The sequence below is a fragment of the Malurus melanocephalus genome, unplaced genomic scaffold (genome assembly GCF_030028575.1).
Source record: "Malurus melanocephalus ecotype Western Australia unplaced genomic scaffold, MMel_1.1 scaffold_6, whole genome shotgun sequence".
NCBI lineage: Eukaryota > Metazoa > Chordata > Aves > Passeriformes > Maluridae > Malurus > Malurus melanocephalus.
The window spans coordinates 4,053,560-4,072,737 of NW_026623238.1; the positions used below are offsets into that span (position 1 = coordinate 4,053,560).

Genomic DNA, 19,178 nt, shown 5'->3' on the forward strand with positions numbered 1-19,178 from the left:
AGGAAAACAGTCACAAAATACTGAACTTATAACAAAAGCAAAAGAATATCTGTCTTTTTATCTGTCAAGGCTGTGAAYAGCAGAATAATAATAAAATGGAGCTGAAAAATTCATGGGACTGTAACCATGTAAAAGGTCCACAARCTGGGAAACTTATCTAATGCTTTCAGGGTTATGACTGAATTTCTTTGTGTGTCCCTGCCATGGTCAGTCAGGGCTGCATGGAAGGAAGCCAAGGGCATCCACCAGCTGGGCTACACCGCTGAGCAGGAGCAGCATCTAGAGCTGGATTTAGCCACAGTTAAATACTCAGTGACAGATTTAGGGCATGCTCACATAGCTCACCTTCCAGACCATCCTTGAAACACATTCTCTGAATCTTGTCACAGCTCCAAGAGAGAAATCAAAACCTGTGCCTTGTCCAGAGCACTGAAGGATGCACTTACAAGTCTGTGCCATGASAATCTGTGCACCTTATTTCCCTCTGCACTGGATGCCTCTACCACATGAATAATGTTAGCCTTGGGGTCCTTTTTTAGAGATCCCTTAAGTTGTCCATTTTTTAAGTAGATGGGATTTCAAGGCTTGAATTATTCAGGGTTCTGTGATTTGACTGCTATGGTCCCTGTGATCCACATCTTATTCAAGTTATGGGAAATGGTACGAGTCTCTTCCCAACCTAAAAAATCCATGTAGTAATAAAAATGTGGGGTTTTGCACTTAAAAATCAATATTAATTGTGCTATTTCAAAGAATATATCGTAAACACAAACGACTTTTGTAGACTTTTGCAGTTTTATAGCTACAGCAAACAGACTTTTTAAAAATGGGAGTCAATATATTGCATTAGGTGTTTCAGATGGATGAATCTTCACAGCATGTAAAACGCTGCTGGTCAGAGACTGGATGTCTGCCCCAACCTCTTCTGGTAAGACTTTGAGAATGGGAATGTTTCTAAGGCTATAAAAAACAATAACAGAAAAAATAATTTCTTGCCCCAGATGGAATTTTGAAACTCAGTGAACTAGAGACTGTTGTCAGAACTATGGCAAATTCTTAATGATTAGGGCTGTTATGGCTGGTTCAGGTTACTCAGTGTTCTCAGGAACTCAATGTTTGAAAGAATGTGGTTCTTCAAGAAAACTGTGTTTGTTCTGAATGCTCTCAAGGTATGTTTGCAAACTTTCAAAAGTCCGTATCTCCGGAGTGAGAGAGATTAGATTTAGAATTTAAGAAATTTAAGTTGCTCTGGCTTGAATGAGGGCACCAATCCAAGGGCTGTGATGAACAGAGGGCTACCCTGTAGCCTGAGCTGTACAGACTGTTCTTTGAGAAACAAAATCATGGTTTTATTTTGCTACTCATTTTTTTGAGTGAAAGAATGACTATACTTTAAAATTAAATGATGAAATATAAAGTATCCTATATTTATACCAATTTATGTTTCTTCTAGCCTTCTAACAAGCTTTGAACTTGTGTTTTCCATCTGCTCAAAGCAAAGATGTGATGTAGGTTAAGTTTCAGCAGTTCCCTGAAGATTATTTTTATACATACATTAAAAAGATAGCTCTCTTCAAAAGTTCACATTAGCTGGAAGAAGTATCTGTGCTTTCAATGAGTAATGTTAAGATCCTTTCACTTTGTCTGGCTGAAAATGTAAATGACTACTTTGCTATTTTCCCAAATGTAACTCAAAACCTTGAAGTATGAGAACAATAACATTGGGAGGAATCAGTAAGGTTTCTCTGCAACATAAACCTTAGGTAAAAAAAAATGATGTTAGTATTAAGTACATTAACTATAGTTTATTATCCATACAAAAATATTTAAATATCTTCCTTTTTCATTTAATAGTTGCACTGTTTTTGATTTTTCTGTCATTGTCTGCTCTAATGTTTCTTGACTTTATTCACCKGTTTAGAGCCTGCAATTTCTTTTGAAGAATTTAAGTTAGAATCTTACCTTCATTGGAAAACACGGGTTTTGTTTTTCACATGTCATCTGGCACTCCATCCCACTCAGGGAGGTGGTTCTACTTGTGCTCTGGGGTGTGAATGCAATGTCATGGTCTATGTACTGTCCCCACACCATGATGATATCAGAATACAGGTTGTCCTCAGTAACAGCCTCATTAGGGGCRTGAATAATTTTTCTTGTCACTTCACGAACCTGAGAAGAGAACTAATTTACCTTGWGTGCCAAGCAGTTTTTACTTCTCACAAACAGTAGGGGAAACAGTGATATAAGCGATCTTCCCCCTCCCCTGCTTTATGCTATAGAGTGATTCTAATGGTTTGCCTAAAACCAAACCAAAACAAAAATCCAAGATCAACATAAAATCCAACCTCTGTYAGGCTCTATTTTCTGTTCAGGAGATAAGGCCCAGGTACCACAAGGAGATTCAAAGATGATTCAGCTGAGTTTTTCTGTATATTTGCCAGTGAGCAGTGTATTTTTTATCTGTTCTTTTCCAGAGAATTTTGAAAACCACACATCTGTCTAAAACTTAGACTKTCTAAAACTTTTCTATTTATTCTGTTTTCTCCTCCTTAAACAAAAGGATTTTCTGGGAAGCCTCAAATCACAGAGGCTCTGAGCTGCTCCGTACACAATGGAGGAGCTTATGCAGCCCAGGACATGTGCTAGGTTGCCAACACATGAGATCTCAAAGTTCTGCTTTCTTTTCCCAGACAGGGAGAAGTCAAAAAACAGAGATGCAGATGGTCTGAGGAGGAATACATGGAGACATCTATGCYACATGTCCAGCCTATCTTAATAACCAAGCAAAACCATCAGACAAAATCAGCACTCAGTTTATAGAGATACGTCATTATTCACAGATTCCTCCCTTGTGCTAGAAAATATTTCCTGGCATACAACAGCTGCCTTGGAAGTCAAGCAACTGAAAGGGCAGCACATAAAATAGTCACAGAGCCTGTAATAAATATAAGGGTTATATAATGAATGTATAAGGCAGGCTCAGTTAAATAGAATTGGTAAGGACAACAGGTAACATGGGACTTGTTAGGAACATCAGGATTTATAGTGAAATAGTTGAGAGCAAGCTACATACTGCTCATCAGGAATTCAAGTCTTTAGATCAGTATTTTTATAGCTTTGGTGACCACAAATCACAATTTTTTTCTTGAAGTTGGTAAAWTTTTTTTTATCACTGTCAACTTGCACTGTTACACTGTGATCTAGTATTGCTTTACAGCAACCCTCATACTTATCTGTCACCTTCACATTATTTTCGAGTTACTTTTAAAAGGATACAGCTGGATAGCTAGAAGTACAAAAAAAAAGACAATTATGAAAATGAAGAAAAATTTATGACATTAGTTTTACCCTACTTTGCTCCAAAACAAAGCAGAGAACTTTGTTTATAGTCAGATATTGACCACCAGATTTGGTACAGTTATATAATCTTTTTTAGTGTTTTACTKTACCAGCACGTACCCTAATGAATCTAGAAAAAGGCAACTTGTACTATCTACTGAAAATTTGCCTGTGTAAATGTCAGGTTTTCATCTCTGAGAGCTAAATTGTGCAGCTTAGAGACAATGTTATTTAATTAATACCATGASTTGCAGGTGACATTAACACTAAATTCTCTTTCTTATCCTTATTAAACATACAACGGTTAAAATAACARGACTTCGAGTCCATTAAAAGTCAGTTTGCAAAGCAATGATGACAAATCAAAAACTGTAAATCCAGCCCAAATCATTGCACACTGCTCTGGGGAATTTTTTACCCAGCCCTCTGTGCAAATACTTTTTTCAACCTTCCCTCTGTGGCAGGTCTTCTAGTTTTTAAGTATATGAGGTGCTAACATCCATAAATATTGCAATACTTTCTAAGCTCAGTAAGTGGGAATAGCTAAAAAATGATTTGACAGCAATACTTGTTCAGTTAAGACTCGCTAGCCTATGAGAAATGGCATACATGCACACATCCACACTCATGTTAGCACCTCTATGTGCTTTATATTTATTTAATTAACATCCAACCTTGTCCTCCTCTTGCACCCCTCCTCCTTCCCTGGATAAAGGCACCATTATTAAAACAAAGAATCATAAAATAACTCCCAATCTAGGGTGGAAGGGAACTGTGAATACCACAATATGGAGCTTTAAACTGAAATCAGGGATTAAGTTATTGCGAGCCCCATTAAGACAGATCTTGGGTATTTCCCATGAGGGATATGGCAGAAGTTCTCTMGGTTGGAGTCCATATTCCAACAAAAACCTATTCCAACATTTAATTGTGTTCACAACAAATAAAATTACTTGCTTCAAGACAAAATTTGCTCTGGAACAACTTGTGACAATTGCCCCTTGCCAAGGGAGTGTGCATCCTTGCACATCTTCACAATTTCATCATGGAAGGGTCATAATTAGGTCCCCTTTGCAGCTTTTCTCTACCTGAGCAATCATTACCCTGTGTCTGCTGGCTGCCTCTTATCTGATCATGCCAGGGCAGCCCTTTGGCCATCTCCTGCCCTGCCTGCTCTCCCTCACAGCACTTTTTGGAGAATTGGGCTGCCTCCCAAGGCACTCAGTGCCCCCCTGCACTGCTGCAAGGGCTTACCCCAGCCAGGGGACCTCTCACCATGTGGTTGAACTTGTGCTTGAGCAAAGCCACTGGCTTCTTAACTGAGCTCCACAGGTACTTTTGCAGTATTTTACACAGATACTTCATTTACTGATGCAAATGGAGATCTGTGGTGGCAAGTACAGTAAGGGCCCAGTGTAAATATTTAAGGGATCTTGKGACACACTTCCTAACCAAGGGTAGCTGGAATCCATTGTATCGGATGCTGGGATCCCATCCTCGAGGCTGGCTGAAGCCATCTTCATAGGCTGCTGGAAGCCACCTAGCCAAAGCTGTGTTGGATGCTCCCCATCTAGGATGTTCCCTATGCAAAGAAAAACAGAATAAAAAATCCCACAAAAACAACAGCGGCAAAACAAAAAAAATCCTGAACCTCTGAATATATCCTTAAACAAATATATTTATATTCTGAATATAAAATCTGAGAATCAAAAACATAATAATAAAATGTTATGAAATAGTCATCAGCCACAGAGCAATATGACATTGCAATAAGATGTTCATGCAGCAATCTTTGAAAGAGCATCCAATACTTGCCTTCATATATGCCAATATTACTTTTACTCAAAAGAAAAATAATGAAAAATTAAATTGCTAATGAATTATTACTATTTTACTTGTTTTTATAACCTAAGTTGGTTACCTTTTGACATCTTTGCAATACTTGCTGTGAAGGTGATTCCTCATAGTGTACTTATTACCCATAAAGTCAGATGCAGTCTTAAGTGCTTTTGCTAGAATCTCTAAAAAGACCCTTGTTTAGAGCAACAGGTAGGAAGTCAAGACAGGGAAATAAGAAGCTCTAGRGTATGGGTGAATAAAGCTTAAAAGAAAATGGAGAAGAAATCATTTAGCAGGACCAAAGGAGCAAGGACTGAGCAATGGGACTGCTGGCTGGATCCAATGTCAATGCCCCCCCTGGCTGAAGCTGTACCAATTCCTTGGGTCCATCTCTGGGAGGGCTGAGCATGAGCCCAGGCACTGGTGAGCACTGAACTCTGCTGCTAAGTTGCCAGCAGTATTTTTTTTCCCACAACTCTCATTTCTCTGAATATCACCTGTCTGGGCACACCTTGGCATCACTGCACCCCAGTTTGCCATCCCACAGCCAGCCTACTTGGAAGGCACAGGGGGAGCAAAAAAGTGTAGATCAAAGAATCAGTTTAAACTTAATTTGAGGGTCASCTAACGATTTTTGGTGATTTCTATTTTTTAGTATAGTCAGTGAGTTTTGGGTTGACCCAATTAATTTTACCTCTATCATGAATATTTTAAATGCATTTTTTCTTTGTTGACGTGTTCTGTTCAATACATTTAATAATTGTCAAATATATATCAACATGAAAAAAAAGATTTTTTTTTTTTTTTTTTTTTTTGCAATGCACTCAGTTGACTAAAATTGTAAAGTAAGCCCCAAAGAACCAGAAATAATTTCTAGAATGTTGGTAGAAATATACAGTGTTAAAGCACACATTTATATGTCTATCAGGATGCTAAACAATTATTATATTAATATTTCATTGATCTCCAGCRCACTGCAGAGGCTCAATTTGCCAAGCTATATGGTACAGTAATGCACTTAATTATCCACAATAATTCACACTTGAAGGTTGAAGAATGCTTTAATAAAGCATTCAAATTAGTTACACTTGATTTGCCTTTATTGAAATTGCATAAAATACTGCACATAGTGTAGTGCTATTTCATTCAATTATAAATAATGAAATGTTAATGTAGCGGCTTAACCAGTGATTTTTCTACTGATTGCTTTTGTATTTTAGCAGATCACTGGAATGCTACTTTAGTAAAACCCTTCTCAATGCCTATTTATTATTGCATTGAACATGTTAATGTCATGGAATCTTGCTTGAGTTGAAAAGGCAGCTGAAATAATGAGATTTTCCTATCCTACAGCTTTATAGAATAGTCAAATTTGATTAGTATATATTCTGTTTATGGGAAGTGGGAGTTTTCATTTATTTGTGAAATACAGGAATTGCACCATTTGGATTTTGTTTTGGCTGCCTGAGAAGCAACCTGGAGTCTTAAGCTGCAGTTCACTATGCAGATTTAAAAAAAAAAAAAAAAAATCTTATTTTAATGTTCTGCCTAGTTTCAGGTAGATGGAATGAACTTGATGTGTGGAGTTTGTCATGTTTTGTCTTGTGCTGAGCTGTTACACATGTAACTTCTGCAAACATGCAACAGCTCTGGAAAATAAGGCTGCCACTAACTGAGCCCTTAGCTTGAATAGAAGGGAAGTAGCTTTCTTAAAGGAAATATCTTAATTCCTGCTTGTGGAAGGCAATGGATTCAGTCTGGGCTGCTCGCTCTGTCCACTGAGCCACACTCACAGTCCTGACTCTGCTGGCACTGGACCTTCAGAGTGACCATCAGGTCCGTGCCTGAGAGAAAGGTTAATGGCACAGCAACGAAAGAGAAATGCTGCAGATAAAATCCCTCCTAGATGCACTGCGTATTAGGTAGACAGAAAGTAAACTTGTCATCTAACAAACTGTCAATCAAGCTAGAAAGACAGAAATTCCTGTGTGCCACATCCTGTCATTCCATTCTATTCCACACTACGAGGAACAGCCTAAAATGMAGTAGACATATAACTACCTCCGAAAGCTAAGATTAGGTGAAACTAATTGCACTGCAAGAGTCCATTCCTTTAGTATCTGCAATTCCTTCACTCCTGAATTCCTCTTATTATTACTAGAAACTAAAAAAAGACGTATCAGTGCTAGCTAGTTGGAATTAAAAAAATGGGAAAAAAACCTTTTTGGATTTTCCTTCTGTTCCTTGTTCTCCATTTTAAAATAATGTAACTTTATTTTGCTTGTTTAGGCAGAAAAAAACCAAAGAATCTGTTGATATCTGTCACTAGTAAAAGTGGATAATAACTTTGCTGGGAATATCTTATGTCATGTTGGTATTTCCCATGGAAGTCCATGCTTATGCTATTCTGCTTTACACTTGTTCTATGAAGTGCACACTAAAARAAAGCAAACTCAGTGCTGTGGAATAAATTATTTGTAATTGAGCTGAYTTGTCCCAAATGTGCAAACTGATTTAGTAAAACATCTGTAAAGCATTTCCTTGTTCACTTCTAAATARATTTAAATAGACTTTTCTTGTAGGCACACAATTAATTCCATTATAAATTYTGTTTTTAAATTTCACTTATGAAATGTAACATTTACTGATCTACAGTTCAACTACACATTCAAACTGAGTGAGCAAAAGTACAAATGCAACACAGGTCCTGATGTATTTTCTCCCTGAARGTGGAAGATGTAAAGCAAGGAAAAGCACAGACTGGTACTTCATTTAATGTCTGAAGTCTTTAAAGTTTGCTCACGTCACAGAATATGTTATTTACATTACAGTACAATGAGCTTTTTCAGCTGATGTATTTCAGTAGAGCTAGAGGTATTTCAAAGGGTTCACAGTTTTAGGCTCAGTTAAGATCTGTCTCAGTGGTTTCAAAGTCTTTGGCTTTGGAGGGTTTTTTGCTGCCTTACACCTTTTCCAGACATTTGTAGCAAAGATTCTAAAGTACCACCAAATACAAGTGGTGGGTTTAAACTCGGATGCAGTACAAGCTTAAAAATGTACKGAATAGAACAGAGTGACTACAGACCAGACTCCACGGATCATATTTACCCCACCCAGCTTTAGATACCAGGCTGAAATACCTATACACATCCTAGTATTATCAGCCACTGAAGAGATAAAGGTCTCTCGTCTTACCAACAGCAGAGTGCTTCTCTCCATCTCTAAGGAGAAAGACTACACAGCCCTGCCTGTAAATTAAGAGCTTCAGCCACGTGTCTGTGYTCAGCTGCGTGAATCTTGGCCGATGTATTCAAGCCCTGATGGAGTTGTCAGAGCAACTATGGTACTAGCTGCTAGTTCAGATTCCAAGCAACTCTGCACATGCCTGRGGGAAATTATGGATATCCACATAGTCAGATTTATAACACTGATCCATATCAGGTTGTGTCCTTTCAGCAAAGAATCTATCAGGCATGTTCCTTGCAAATGATTTGAGATGTAGCAGAACAGATTCATCTCATAAAGCCAGACAGGCTGAATAATAGAACGGCAGAATTTTACTGCTCTTCATTCACCACACAGCAGAGAACCTTAACCTGTACGATGATAAAGACCTTGCATTTTCATCTCTGTGGCACTTCACTTGTAACATCACTGTCCACCTTTCAGTTTCTGACCTCAGGTCTTTTTATCTAGAGGCTGCTGAGTAAAAATATTGTTTAAAAAACAATAAATACTTAAAAAAGCTCTCAGCCCTAGTTTTACACTCTCATTGCATTGGAGGACTCTGAAAAGACAGGTGCATTTATTATGTCTGGTTTTGCAGGAAACAATTGCCACATAGACTGCGCAACAAGTAGATAACAGTAGTGAAAAATAGCCACTAAATGTATACAAACAGATGTGTAAAATTAAATGTATCACCTAGAATTTTTAGATGYATGATTGCTAACAGTTGGGGTTATAGAAAAATACAAAAATGAGAATCTATCTGGTTTTCCTATTGCTGCTTGTGAAGTAATTATGTTTCCCGGCTTTATATAATTTTATCTAATCCAATTAAAAATAAATGCTGCATTAGAATTAAGTTTACTTTTTATATAGAAAAAGGCATCTACTGAATCAATTCTCCCTAAGTTCCTCATGTAATCTCAGAAGCTTTCAGAGGAAGAGCCTGGCTACAAAGATTAGTGTACCAAAGTTTAAATGAGTTCTTCCTCTGGGAACTTTCACAGGAACCTCATTTACAGACATGTTGATGCCAMAGTTAACTGATTAAGGTCAGTCCCTCTCCACAAATTTCCTAGAAAAAGGTAAAAACAGCTTATTGAGTTTAAAGWACAGGACACAATTCTCATCATACATACCTGTTATTGCAGGCACCAGTGATGAGTCGATATTTATTAGTCAAGCAATTATTTGGACATTTTGGTGGCAACATATGAGGCAGACATCCAGAAATATTAGCAATCTTAGTGAGCAGATCAGCTGATAAAAGATCTGAAAGGAAAAACCGAGACAAGCAATTTGCCCTATTGGATTTAGCTCTACACTAGATAAGGCATTATTGCAAGCTGCATCCACAGAATTCTCCCTCTTCCTAGGAAAGGGCACTTAGTGAAAAGTGCTGCAAGAGGCAGCCTCAGAGACTTAGAGGAAGAGCTGGTTTCACTATCTAATGTGTAGAGAAGGAGAAGAAAGTGCTTCAGCAAAGCTGAAAATTGAGGCTGAACTTCTCTCTGCTTCCTTTCTCTGCACTGTAGTCCGTTTCTTGGCTGGTCCCTGTGCTTACAACAAAAGTGCAGAAAATGCCATTCAAGTACAAAAATACATACCAAGGAGGAAAAATGTGGGACTGAAAAGATGCAGAAATTTAAAGTCCCTGCAGCTGATGATAGAATTTTGTGTTGAGTGGAAGAGGATCAGAATTATCAGCTGGAATTTGGAAACCAGGTAGAATCAAGTCCCTTTATACCAGCAGACAGCATGTTATAAATGTATTTCCAGTGCAATCCCAGATTGGGTCTCCCAGCAAGCAKCTGATGATGAGGGACAAAGCCACACTATTGTGCCAGTTCCAGAGAGCTGGCACCTGTTTTCACCTCTACAGTGTTAAAATATGTAGGGCCAGCTGGAGGTGGATGTGCACATGAACAGATGCACAACAAGGTCCAGAGGAAGGTGGCCCTGCCCAGGGGGGTTGGAACTGGGGGATCTCTAAGGTTCCTTCCAACCCAAACCARTCTATGATTCTATGAATATCCTYYCTGAGCTCTGAGAACCCTTGACATTCAAAGTGACTGCAACCATCACGTGGTGAAAGATGAGGATTGTGGTCACATACAACTCTTGCCCTTGTCTCCCCACTGGCTAATCCCAGTCACCCAGTCACTATACCTATTTGTTCTGCCTCTTCAACTCGGAGCTAAACTGCTTTAGTTCATTGTTTGAACCAAAAAATTAAGTCAGGAAAACAGACAACAAAAATTCAATAGTAAAAAATGTTCTGTTGAGCAGTTACAACCTGTACAAGATAGTAGTGAGAACAGAGAGAGAACAGATTGTTAGATTGGCTACCTAATGTCATTATGCACTAGTTACTCATGCCAAATCTTTGGATAGAGCTGTACTTGCACTGAGMTGTTAGTGCAGGTTCCAAATTATCCTCAGAGCCCAGTCCCCAGTTATCTGGGCTGCCTAGGTAGTGACTCRCACGTTTTCTTTAAAGTCAATTTAGTTCTTAAATTCATGTAAAACGATTCTGTTGTGGCACATAGACCCTGTAGTGTCTATTCATGTTCCATTAACATTCCAGCTCTGAAAATTAACAAGATCTTTGTACACTTCTGCAGTTTAGAAATTAGAGTTCTTTTGAAATTGCACAGCACAAAAATAATTGTTTCTGTGTGTGAATGCATGTATGTAGACAAATATATGCACAGACATACTCATGTAGATAGGGATATATTTTAAGTCCTACAAATGTCCCATTAATTTACTAACTCAGATATTTCTGCAAGGAAATAAAATCACTGTGGAGCTTTATGTTTGTCTCTCTAATGCTTCCGTATCTTGGAAAATAAAAACAAGTTATAATTGTAAGACAGAACAACTCATGTGAATGATAGAATTAAATTATGGGGGAGAAAAGTCAATGTTTCTGACATTTTGAGCTTTCCAAACACCAGACAGACATCTTGAAATTCACCTCTAATTAACAGCAAGTATTTTACTTCACTTAGACAACGTTGAACTTTGTGGACTATCTATCTTTCCTTCTCCATCTAACATAAAAAAAACAAAACCAAACCCCAAAAACCAGTTAAAATATAAATAAAATTGTAACAGCAATGCATTATAAAATTAGTTTTGGAAATAAGAACTTTCTTTCTTAAAAGAGGGATATGCACATGTTGAGGGGAAGTGTGTTTGAAAATGCCAGTGCTATAATGTGACAGAAGGTCAAGCACTAAACCCAAACTGCTGGGGAAAAAAGATATTTCACTGTACACAAGAAGCTCTCAACACTGAGGATAATCAAGCTGACTTATGGGCAATTCTAATGCACAGCCATGTGTTCACTGGATGCCAATAGCTGCCCTCTTCAGCTATAGGAAAACCACCCACACTCCAGCAAGGAAAAATGTAAACCTGTCTGAGGTGCTTTCTAGAACAAAAGAAAGTGCAAAAGTAAAATAAAAGTGAACTTAACCCAGCTTTAATCTAAAAGACAGCRTTCAACTGATCAATAGGGTGGTTTGCCAATGTCAAGATACTATATTTACCAGTTGTAAGCAATGAACGTTTGTGCTTCTGGCAAACTTTTTGTTTCAGCACTTGAATTGACATCTCCATTCGTTCAGCTGCTTGGGAAATATCTTGACTCTCTTGTTCAGGAAATTTTGAGAAAGCCAGCAGCAAGGTAGGGGTTGCTATTCCACTTCTTTGGATCTTTCTGTAATTGAGATAAAGACAGAAGGTTTTGCAATATATACATTTTTAGAACTTTTTCATAACAATAAACCTGTCTCTGCTGGGTATGTTGCAAGTTTAAGGTATATTTTGACTGAAGAGTACACTGGGAAAGCAAAGAGGCAGACAATTTTGTGATCTTGTTCTGCAAGGAAAATTCTGAAAGAGAAACCGCCCTTCTGCTGAACACACAAAACTTAGCAAGTGTTAGGTTTGTGGGAAGCCTTTTAGGATGAGMCAGAAATGATTGGGGTGGGCAGGGCCTGCAGCACTAAGAGGAAGACCTTGTACAGGACAGTATAAAAGAGGGCTCCCAGCTCACTGCTGTGGGTAGGCTTGGCTTTCATTTAACATTTAATACCAAAGACCATCCTCAATCATCAACAGGACCTATGAGAAACAATTCTCTTTAGTCTATATATCCACATACACAGTATTCAGAAGGAAGTGTAATATTCTGGTGATATGTCTGGGGTAAGTGGTCTTAGTTTAATTCTTAATAAAGTTTCAATTCCTAATTAAAATCATCATTGTTAAGCATTTATCTTTAGAATSTCTTAGCATTTATCATCTTTAAGATATTGACCAAATAATTGCCACAATATCCTGTAAGGCAGATAAACATAAATTTCTCCATCTTGTACATGAAGCAGCTGAGTCCCTGAAAGCTTGACACTTAAGTTTTTAAATTTTAAATGACTTAGGACTGTCACTGAAATACTGACAATAAAATCCGAAAGTGACCTCAGTCTCTATGCACAGAGAAGCAACAGTTCTGTCTGTATAAACAGTCAGCTCTCACAGAGCTCTGCAAATCATGACTTATTTTCAACTCATAGGGATAAGTCTTTAGGAAAGTCTAAGCAAAAATGTGGTGATTGTACCCTGTAAAATTTAGCTGATGTGTTCCTCATTTTGGAGAGAAATTAATTTTGTGTAGCACAGAAATCTAGTAGGAACTACACAGAAAATGGTTGAAAGAGCTCACTGTCATACTATAACACAAGCCGAAAGGAAATTTCCCTAATTTGTTACCTATCTACAGTTCAAGATAAATATTTTATTTCTTTCTTTTTATTTTTTTATAAATAAAATTTTATTTATTTTATTTATGAATTTTTTATTTTTTTCTTTTTTATTTTTCTTTCTTTTTTTTATATCCGTTGTAGATGGAAGGGGTAATATGAAATTAGGTTTAACAGTCCAATTTAAGGCAAAAGGATTGGGCTCCTGATGCCATAGGWGTTGTTTCCATCTCACTCTGCACTGGAAAAATATATAATTAATTTTTAAAAAGATGCCCATATAATTATACTTTTTGAGCCACATGTTAATGGAATTTGTTGTGCTATTTTGTTCAGAAAAACACTTGTGYTTATTTTTGTGTTTCTTATTTTTTTCTCACATTTTAAGAGAACAAATGATATGGTGAWAATGCACAAGGTCATCTTGGATCAGATGATCAGTGGCGTAATCATAGAATGGTTTGGGTTGGAAGGAACCTTAGAGACCCCCTAGTTCCAACCCCCCTGCCATGGGCAGGGACYCCTTCAGATTCCTCAAAAGTAATGGGAACAGTGAACCTGTGATTATAAAGGTTTTCAAAGAAACAGTAAGGTTGACATCACACTTTTCTGTTATGAAAGCTTTTTTCCTGAATAGATTCTTCACTTTTTTACCTTTTAATTTCATAACGTGCAGCATATTCCACCAGACTAGAACCCTTCTGGATAGCCTTGGAAATGCAGTTCTCTTCAATTTGTTCTCACCAGGGAAAAAATGARAAGAAAGATGAATATTTTAACCAATAGTGTATTTATTAAAATATTTTAAATTAGAAATGATACATGTTTCTAATATTAAGGTGCAAATTTCCCCTTTGAAATCATCTTCATATTTTATTCCTGAAATCATTGTTGTAGCTTCTGACCTTTCTGAAAAGTAAAGTAGGGGCAATAAATCAATTATTCCATAATTTATAAGACTTGAAGAGTTAAATTTCCTTCCTGCTGCTTGAAGTATAAATCMAATTATGCACATTTTATATGGTAACAAACAAAATAAGTGCAGCTGAAACATGTTGKGTTCTCTGTATGCAACTATGTTCCATGGGCTTCATATTATTTTTCATCAAACGGTTCTTGGATTGACACTACAAATCTGAGCCCCCCTCACAGATAATATGAGCTGATCTGAGCCACATGAAGAATTCAAATCCATATTTAGGCAAAATTAAACTGGGATTGGGCCAGTGCATGAAAACCCTATTCTCATTTCTTCTCCTGTATTTGGTAGAAAGATATATGTGAACACAATAACACTTCAGCTGTGCTGTTTTGTATAGTGCTACCATGAAATTTAGCTTATTACTCTTTCATGTACATGTTGCTTTATAATAAAAGAATCAGTTATGTTTGAAGTACAATGGTTTCATTTCTATCTGAATTTTGTGGGATGGACCATTTTTTTCTTAGAAAACAAATCACGAAAAACAATGAAAATCATTTATGTAAACTTGTTCATCATTTATGTACAGTATAACTTTAGGGGAGCATTTTTGTTTTTTAATAGGGCACCCAGMTCAAGGAAGAATAATGTGTGATGAGGAATGATCTTTCCTAGGTTAAATTATACTCTACTAAAGTTTTCAGTACCTAAGTATAGCAATAGTTATTTCTCTTTCTCACCTATGCATAATAAAATATTCAGATGATTCATTTGATGTTATAGTTCAGATTTCCACTACTTCTGAAAGTCTTTTTGAGTCTATRTTAAAAAACAAGTTTGATTTTTATAGGCCATAGAATAAGTCATTCTTTTAGAATTTAATGTAACATGTTTTAAAATTACTTTTAGGGGGGTTAGCTCTGAGAAGTATAATAGGCCTGAAGTRTTGCTCATCACATGATATTGATTCAGACTCTGACCTAAAAGAGAATATCCACTCACTATACTTAAATTCCATTGTCTTTCTTCCTTTTTTACTGAAAAGTATGATTTTGGTATCAATACAGGGTCCTCAAGATTGTGGTTCATGTGTAGTAAACATTTTCTTTTACTGTCTCATCAGATCAAAGAACACCTACTATACAAATAATCACTTTTCATCTATTCTATTTATTTATAGTCCATGGATATTTATGATATTGGTGCCYTCCAGTGCCTTAGGGAAATGTATAAAAAGGAGGGAGAGGGACTTCTTTTATGGGCAGGTAGTGACAGCATGAGARGCAATGGTTTTAAAATGACAAAGGGCAGGTTTAGATTCGATGTTAGGAAGAAATCCTTTACTGTGAGGATGGTGAGGCMCTGTCAYWGGYTGCCCAGAGAAGCTGTGGATGCCTCATTCCTGGAAGTGTTGAAGGCCAAGCTGGATGAGGCCCTGACCCCTGGATGTGAACAGAGTCCCTACACATGGGAGAGGGTGTGGAAGAGGGTGATCTTTAAGGTCCCTTCCAACMCAAACCATTTTTTCACTCTTGAATCCATTTTATATTAATTATCATACAACATAATGTGGTCATTTTAGATCACACTTTTCCAAACAAYCCATATGGAAGCTCAAAGTAAAGAATTCACTATGGAAAGTAAATCTGATCGCCTGTTTTGTTGTAATGGTACAAATAAGATTTCTCATAAGAAGTAACAGCTTGGGAATTTGCTTTTAATTTWWTTTKTTTTGTAYATAATTTTATTTTATTTGTGATTCCACACTAACTTCAGGTGAAAAATTTCCCAGGGAATCACATCACCATCCCTTATGAATCACGTATACAGTTATATAATTTAATAGAATGWAGTTTGAAATCCTGTTTCTTTACTATCTTTATCTTAGCTTCATATAAAACCAGTTTCTGTAGATTTCTTTTAAAATTCAGTCCAGTATCTGCTACACTTCTAGTTTATTAGATTGAACTGATTAAGCAGATGCAAATGATGGTAAAAATTATAAGATAAATTTTTTGAACATAGGGACTACTGCGATCTGAGATGCTCTAAAATCCACAGGGTTCCAGCTGCCAAAGAACCCACAAGAGATCACATCTTTGTGGGACAGCAGGAGCGTGCCAGGTGGGACATCTGCCTCTGGCCCAGGATCACTAAATCACTGATTAGCAGATGGGGAAAGAAATCCAGCAATCATGCTTGTAAACATTTCATCTGATATCTGAATGTCACTAAGAGAGTAAAATCACTCATAGCCAAAGAAGTGATTGAGATACAGTGCACAYAGAAAGTTTTACTTATTGAGCTTATGAAACTGCATTTCAAAAGAAAACATCCATGGAATAATTTGCACASAAGTCAGACAGTGTATTTTGCACACAAAAGAGATTGAGCTATACTGCCATTGCTGAGCTGTCTGCAGAGGAAGTGTATTTTCAGCTTAACAGTCAACATAAGAAACTAACAKGTATTTTTACTGTTACTTACCAAAGATGGTGTCTTTCCCTATTTGAAGGAAAGAAAAGAAAACAGCTGTGAAGGCTATTGCTGCTGAAAATCCCAAAATGATGAAAACTTTCATCTACAAGAAAGAAGATATAWTTGTTGAAAAAATATRTACCTTCATCTTCTAATTATAAGCCATACTATAAATAATTTCCTGTATATGGAAAATTTTAYTTTTAAATTAGATTGCCAGCCATTTGACTATGTTTTTGAAGTTCAAAGTAATTCAGTTTTTCCCTTCCTTACTTATTACTTTTCTTTTACATTTTGAGAAGCTTCTAGCACAAGGAGACACATAACTTTGTTTATAATATAATATGTTCTCAYAATATCAGCAGCAGCCTACAGATCACATATCAGAAATTAATCAATATTTTACCACCATTCATTTTGAATTTCTCTGTGCACTAGCCTGATTTGGTTGCAAATTAGTGATTGCACATAAGATAATAAAAATGGCCAAACTAATAACGTTAATCAGGTCCTAATCTATGCTTCTACCCACAGATAACTGTGGTATCAAAGCAGCACTGWGAATATGCTCACACAGCTGAGGTGAGCTGCATTCTCCAATTCACTATGTTCTTACAGCAGTGAAAATATACAAACTCTCCAAGAGGTACCATTGTTCAAATGCACTATGTTGATTGTAAATTGAAAGATTTGAAATATTTTTAGCTCCATATTCTATCACCATAAAAAATTAATAGTAAATAAAGTCTGAAAACTCAGAGAAACTATATTGCCCATAGAAATTAAATGTGAAAACACCCCTTCCTTTTATATTTCATGAGTTAATATGATGAATTTCTTCTGGAAAATGGCAAGCAGAAGTTTTATTGTCTGACCTTTTGTCTGCTGAGGAGATTATCTTCCACAGTTCTGTACTTTATCGATGGCAGTAACTGTTCTGAATTATGAAAGCCAAGCACTTTCCAGGGGCCCAGCTTATGCTATCGGCTTTATGCACTGGTACTCACTYAAGCTTTTACACTGAAAATTATTTCAAAACCTTTGTGGGAACATACTTCACAGTATGTTCCCACAAAGCAGAAACTGACGTTAATACTTGACATGTTTTCTTTTCCTGCTAGGAATCAAAAGCTACCTGTGTAGTTTTCCTGCTAGGAATCAAAAGCTACCAGTTCTTATATCAGAATTATTTTCCTGAAAATGAGAAGAAAAAAATGCATTTAAAAAAATATAATTGCCATGCTGTGCAGTAAAATAAACTATTTTTCACTAGTTCTTTTAGTGAATGCATTTGACAAATAAAGGAACTTTGTGTCCTATTTTATGCATTCTATAATTTGCGCTTTAACAAAATGAGCATTTTGAATTCATATGATAATTCCCAGTTTGCCCACCAAATTCCTTCTAGCATTTTATTTTTTTTTCCTTTTTTTTTTTCTCTTGGGCAATTTATTTCACACTTCTGAGCCTAGCTATTTTTTTTAGCTACACTTTTGAGCCCTATTTCTTGTTTTAAAGTCCGTAGTTTGACCGAAAGAATCTAATAGGCTGGGTTCATTTCCCATTTCCTATACAGGCAGAGAGATCAAAATCAGACCTGGAATCAGTATTGAGGATTCCCTCATTTAATCTTTGCTGGTGGCGACAGGGAGATCACAAGGTGGAGCCAAAGTTCAGTGTTTTGATCTCTGCCAGACTGGACAAGTAGGGGGAAGTATCAGGGAGCATCCTGGAGCTCCAGGCTGTGCTCTATGGTGGTGAAAGAAAACCCAGGAGCACGTGATCTGGCTGGAGGAACAACTCCAGGATGTGATTGCAGTGGTTTGGGAATGTCATCCATAACCTGTTCACTGCAAAGATGAGCGGATGTGGTTGAGAAGCAAACACAGGGCAAAGGGAAGCAGAGTTCTATTGGAAAAGCAGGTTTATGCTCCTTGGCTGGAGGATTTAAGATTGCAGACAAGAAGTCAAACTTGCAATACCTCTTTAAGCCTGTTCCAAATTGTAAATATTTTAAGATTATGTTTCCTTACATAAGAAAGCATAAAGAAGATTGACTTCTTCTAAGGCACAGCAAAGCACTGAGAAAAGCAGATCTATTCCAAACGCCTAATAGAATAAGAAGCTCTCGCTATATCCTTTCATATACTTCACAAGTCCTACAGGTTTAATTTCTGAGAGATGAGAGACTTTCTTAAAGTGAAAAACAGGCTTGATTTTCTTTGCAGTTTCATAGTTGAAAATCAAAGTTTCCCCATTTAGTTCAAAGAGAGCATACCTACATCAAAGTTTCTTTAAACAAGGATCTCAGCCTTTGCTCATTGGTTGCACTTAAGTAWTTGTCAACACTGGGCCTTAAATAGYTACATGTGGCAAACTGGTCTGTGATTAAAAAAAATAAATGGCAACATTTATTTTGTGTTTTTCTGAGTATGAATGTTTAATTGCACACTGAGCCACAAATATAGTTTTAGTTAAAACGTGTGAAGTCCTAATTACACTGGACTCACACAGACACAGCTGAATTTCTGTTCTCACTGGAGCTCATTCAGAATCCTGCTATTGAAATCAGATGAAAGAGAACTAAGAGGGTAAAATTTAAT

At 36.9% G+C, this 19,178-nt stretch overlaps 1 protein-coding gene across 1 annotated transcript in view; it reads right to left on the minus strand.

Moving 5' to 3' along the window:
• Positions 1-16,678, minus strand: part of TPO (thyroid peroxidase) — a 35,368-nt gene extending 18,690 nt beyond the window's left edge. The window contains exons 1-6 of the mRNA XM_057371330.1: positions 16,585-16,678; positions 13,830-13,914; positions 11,964-12,133; positions 9,546-9,678; positions 4,792-4,921; positions 1,963-2,169 (exon numbers count right to left, since the gene is read on the minus strand). Of these exons, the coding sequence (XP_057227313.1) occupies positions 1,963-2,169; positions 4,792-4,921; positions 9,546-9,678; positions 11,964-12,133; positions 13,830-13,914; positions 16,585-16,678 (819 nt within the window). The remainder of the gene's footprint in view (positions 1-1,962; positions 2,170-4,791; positions 4,922-9,545; positions 9,679-11,963; positions 12,134-13,829; positions 13,915-16,584) is intronic.
• Between the last annotated feature and the right edge of the window lie 2,500 nt (positions 16,679-19,178).